The 5,439-nt window shown below is 38.6% G+C and overlaps 1 protein-coding gene across 1 annotated transcript in view; it reads left to right on the plus strand.

The window, feature by feature from the left end:
* Positions 1 to 1,529, plus strand: part of LOC122152017 (olfactory receptor 6C70-like) — a 6,713-nt gene extending 5,184 nt beyond the window's left edge. Inside the window, exon 4 of the mRNA XM_042783427.1 lies at positions 587 to 1,529. Coding sequence (XP_042639361.1) covers positions 587 to 1,529 — 943 coding nt within the window. The remainder of the gene's footprint in view (positions 1 to 586) is intronic.
* The last annotated feature ends 3,910 nt before the right edge of the window (positions 1,530 to 5,439 follow it).

The raw sequence follows: 5,439 nt of genomic DNA on the forward strand, positions 1-5,439 counted from the left end.
TTTTTTTTATTACTGGCAATCTCAGACTCTAGGACATGAACTCCTACAATTACAAGCATAAAACACCATCTAGAAACATTTATCCCATAAATATTGTCACACACTTTCTACTACACCAATAATTCCTTGGATTAACAGTCACTGATTAGGTGTGTGAATGATTGCTGGAGGCAGGAGGATGCAGGCAATGTGATAAGAAAACAGTGATCTTTCAGTCTTACTAAGCTGCTTCTGGAGGCTAGGTACAGACTGAGTACCTTGAGCACTTGACAGCTAACCAGAAGGCTGGCGGTTCACCCCCATCAGCCACTCATTGGAAGGAAGGTTGGGCAATCTATTTCCATAGTGATACTGCCTCAGAAACCCAAGGAGGGGTTGCTATGAGTTGGATCCAACTTGAGTGCAATGGGTTTGGGTGGGTTGCACTGCTTTGGATCTTATCTTCAACTTCTATGGAATATTACATCAAAAGTTGTTATGTGTCTGAATATGGATCCTTACATATCTTTTCCTGAAGACAAAGCTACTCTTATAATTTCTGATTTTTGTACCTTTTTATTTCTAGAATTTAAATGAACTCATAAAGAGAAATGAAGAACCATACAAAGCGGATGGAGTTTATTTTACTGGGACTGACAGGCAATTCTCAGTTACAGATTGTCATTTTGTTATTTCTACTGCTCAATTACATGTTGAGCGTGACAGGGAATTTAACTATCATTGCCCTCACTCTGCTGGATTCCCATCTCAAGACCCCAATGTATTTCTTCCTTAGTAATTTCTCTTTCCTGGAAATCTTATTCACAACTGTTTGCATCCCTAGATTTCTAATCACCATTATAACCAAGGAAAAGACCATTTCCTATAATGATTGTATTTCTCAGATGTTTTTTTATATCTTTCTTGGGGTTACAGAGTTTTTCCTCCTGACTGTTATGTCCTATGACCGGTATGTTGCCATCTGCAAACCTTTGTATTATACATCCATCATGAGCAGCACAGTTTGTCACCAGCTTGTACTGACCTCTTGGGTAACTGCATTACTGCTAGTTTTCCCTCCACTGATTTTGATATCTACCCTGGATATCTGTGCTGCAAATATTATTAACCATTTCTTTTGTGACATTTCTCCTTTCCTGAATCTTTCTTGCTCAGACACACATTTGCTAGAATTGGTTGCCTTTTTATTGGCACTTGTGATAGTGATTATTTCACTGTCATTAGTAATGATTTCTTATTCCTACATCATTAAAACAATTCTAAAATTTCCTTCAGCACAGCAAAAAAAAAAAGCCTTTTCTACCTGCTCTTCTCACATGATTGTTGTCTCCATTACTTATGGCAGTTGTATATTCATGTACATAAAGCCATCAGCAAATGAAAGAGTTACTTTAAGCAAAGGAGTAGCTGTGCTCAATACTTCAGTTGCCCCTTTGTTGAACCCATTTATTTACACTCTGAGGAACCAGCAAGTAAAGCAAGCCTTCAGGACTGTATTCAAAAAGATATTTTCTGCTTTAGACAAATAAGACTATCTAGAGCTCTGGTAGCATAGTGCCTAAGGCACTTGACGGCTAATGAGAAGGCTGGCGGTTCAAACCCACCAGCCACTCCTCGGAAGGAAGGTTGGGCAGTCTACTTCCATAGTGATGCTGCCTCGGAAACCCAAGGAGGGGTCACTATGAGTTGGGTCCGACTTGACCACACATAACAACAACAGCAACAATTGAAATGATGGGAAAATGTATAAGAAACATTGAACAAAAACTAATTTTATTTTTAAAGTTTACAAATTTATATTTAAGATTTAATTCTTGGATTACTTTAGGTTGCTTGGTCATAGAAACTATTCCCATTCTGTTCATTATCACTTTAACTTTCTGTTATCCTGTATGAAAACCTCTCTATATTAAACATATAAAATTTCTAAATTTATTTCCTCTATAAACTTTTTAAGGATAAAATGAATGAGAGCTTTGACAGTATCACTGATGTTAGGTGTGGTCAAGTCGTCTTCGACTCATAGCGACCAACTATGCACAGTAGAATGAAACATGCCTGGTCCTGCGCCAGTTCCAGGATCCTTGCTATACTTGAGCCTATTGCAGCAGCCACTGTGACAATCCATCTCGTTAAGGGCCTTCCCCTCTTTCATTGACCCTCCACCTCACCAGGGAATGGACCCTTCCTACAACACGAGGTGTTGATGAAGGTGAGATGAAATCTGGCCATTCTCACTTCCAAGGAGCGTTCTGGCTACACTCCCTCTAGGAAAGATTTATTAGATCTTTAGCAGTCCATGGTACTTTCAGCATTCTTTGCCAGCACCACAACTCAAAAACATCAATACTCCTTCGGTCTTCCTTATTCATTGACCAGCTTTCACATGCCTAGCAGGAAACTGAAAATACCATGGCTTGTGTCAGGCAGGGGAGCTCTGGTGGCTAATGCCTAAGTCATTGACTGCTCACTAGAAGGCTTGTGGTTCAAATCCACCAGCCATTCTTTGAAGGAAGGTTGGGCAATCTATTTGCGTAGTGATACTGTCTCGGAAACCCAAGGAGGGGTCGCTATGAGTTGGATCCCACTGATGGCAGTGAGTTTTTTTGAGAGTGTCAGGTGCATCTTAGTCCTCAAGGAGACATCTTCCTCCTGAGCACTTGAAAGAGGTTGTTTGCAGCCAACTTGCTCAGTGCTATACATAGTCTGATGTCCTGACTGATACTTCCAATGCCCTCAATTGTAGATCCAAACAATGTGAAGTCTTTGACAACTTCAATCTTTTCTCCATTTATCATGATGCTCCTTATAGGTCCAATTGTGAGCATTTTTTTTTTCTTTATATTGAAATGTAATCCATACTGCAGACTGTATTCTTCCATCTCTATTGTATTGTATTATAGAATATTAATCCCTGGAGAGCATGGACCTCTAAAATAAATAATGTTTGTTTTCTTTTTTTAATTTAAAAACCATTTACTTGACACCATGTTCAGATAAATTTAATTGTCAACATAAAATATACTCTAATTGTTCCAAGAGAGTGAAATCTGATAAAGAATAATATACAGAATTATTTTGTAAGTGATTTTTCAAAATGTCAATTGCTAACAGAATAAGAAAGCATCATTTCCTGTGAAGTGAGCCATACATATCTTTTGTGTGATTTTTATAATGAGTAGCTTGCAGAGAAATAAGTCTTTTTTTTTTTCCAAGTAATTGGATTAACACATAAAGTAAGTTTAATCTTTTGAACATGCCAATGAATGTATTAAATAAATGAGAATATATGATGAGTTTTATGCTTGTGCTATGATTGGCTTTTAACCAAAGACAGAGAAAGAATCCTGAAAATGGCTTAAGAAAAAGGAAGTCACTTACAAAGGACAATCAATAGACTAAGCTCTGATTTCTTGGCAAAAACCATACAGGCAAGAAGGAAAGGAGAAAACACATATTAAACCCAGAAAGAAAAACTTGCTAACCAAGAATTGTATATCCAGCAAAATTGTCCCTTAGATACAATGGCAAAGTTAGGACATTCCCAGATAAACAGAAATTAAGGGAATTTGCAAAACCCAGAACAAACATAAGAAACGCTAAAGGGAGTTCTTTGGACACAGAATCAACAACAACAGACAACACTGGGAGATTAAGACACATGACAACATAATCTGGAAATCAAACTGGGTACAGAAGTATTAAAATTACAATAAACCTAAAAGATCCTAAATAGGGAACCAATGATGTCAGTTTATAAATGATGATATCTACAAAGCAAAAAGGGAGAAAAATCAAAGTGATATAAACATAAAATGGACTGCTTTAAACTAGGGAAAATCATAGTAAATTACAGGGTAACCTCAAGGAAAATTATCATATCATAGGCATTCTCAACAAAATAAAAAGGAGAAAATAAGAAAGTCTCATCAAATACTAAAACAATAAAACCAAACTGAACCGAACTCACTGGCGTCGAGTCATATCCAACTCGTAATGACCCCTCCTTGGTTTCTGATGCAGTATCACTATGGAAGTGGATTGCCCAATTTTCCTTCTGGGGAGTGCCTGGTGGGTTTGAACTGCCAGCCTTCTAGTTAGCAGTCAAATGCCTTAGGCACTATGCCACCAGTAATGAGTTAAATGATGAAAAACAAAACCATCATGATGCTTTTAGATGCTGTCAAGTCTCCTCCAACTCATAGCTACCCAGTCATTACTCGCCAAAGCAGATTGTGGAACAATGTTTTTGTATAGTATGCTATGCCAATTGAGCTTGCTGTTCCCTGTGACTATGGTCCCGAGCCTACAGGACTGACTTCTCACTCACTCTGGGAGCTGGCTGTGGCCAAGCAGTGACTACAACCTTGATCCTCGTCAGCTCTACTATATACCTGGGAATTCTAAAGAACATACAAATACATTGTCTGAAATACACTGAAACATTGTCTGCCATCCTTATCCATAGTCTTGGGCACATTCTTCCCTGAATACACATACCTAGTAGTTCAGCCTGTCCACCCATCTATCCAGCCGTATATCAATGTTTGCCTTCACTGACAATGCAGTACTGTGCAAAAAGTTTTGTCTTCGTTGCCTGTACCTCCCATGAACCTCTCTATGTCTTCCTCTTCCTCAGTTGATCACTCACATTTGGTACATTGCCCTTCTCTTCAACCATGTCAATTCTTGTCTCTACCTAACAGTGTTCCCTCGCCTCCCCTCCCACCCCTGGTAACCAACAAAGAACATTTTCTTTTATATATAAACTTTCCTTCACTCTTTACAATAACGGACTAATACAATATTTGTCCTGTGATTGACTTATTTCACTCATCATAATATCCTCCAAGTTCATCCACATTAAGTGGTGTTTTGCCAATTCTACATTATTCTTTAGGGTTGCATAGTATTCCGTTGTGTGTATATACCATACTTTAGTTGTCCATTCTTCTGTTGATGGATACCTGGCTTATTTCCATATTTTGGCTATTGTAAATAGTGCTGCGATGGACATGGGTGTACATATATCTGTTCTTGTCATGGTTCTCACTTATTTAGGATACATACTTAGTAATGGAATGGCTGGATCAAATAGTATTTCTAATTCCATCTTTTTAAGGGTTCGCCATACTGCTGTCCACAGTGGTTGTATCGTTTGACAGTCCCACCAGCAGTGTATGAAAGTCCCAATCTCTCCATATCCTTTTGACAGTCCCACCAGCAGTGTATGAAAGTCCCAATCTATCCATATCCTCACCCTCATTTCTTATTTTCTGTCTTGTTGAACTTTGCTACTAGTACAGGGGCAAGATGCTATCTCATTGTTGTTTTGATTTGTATCTCTCTAATGGCTAATAGGGAGCTCTGGTAGCATAGTGCCTAAGGCACTTGACTGCTAACCAGAAGGCTGGCAGTTCAAACCCACCAGCCACTCCT

The sequence above is a fragment of the Orycteropus afer genome, unplaced genomic scaffold (assembly GCF_000298275.1).
Source record: "Orycteropus afer afer isolate SDZICR_OR568_19922 unplaced genomic scaffold, OryAfe1.0 scaffold01145, whole genome shotgun sequence".
NCBI lineage: Eukaryota > Metazoa > Chordata > Mammalia > Tubulidentata > Orycteropodidae > Orycteropus > Orycteropus afer.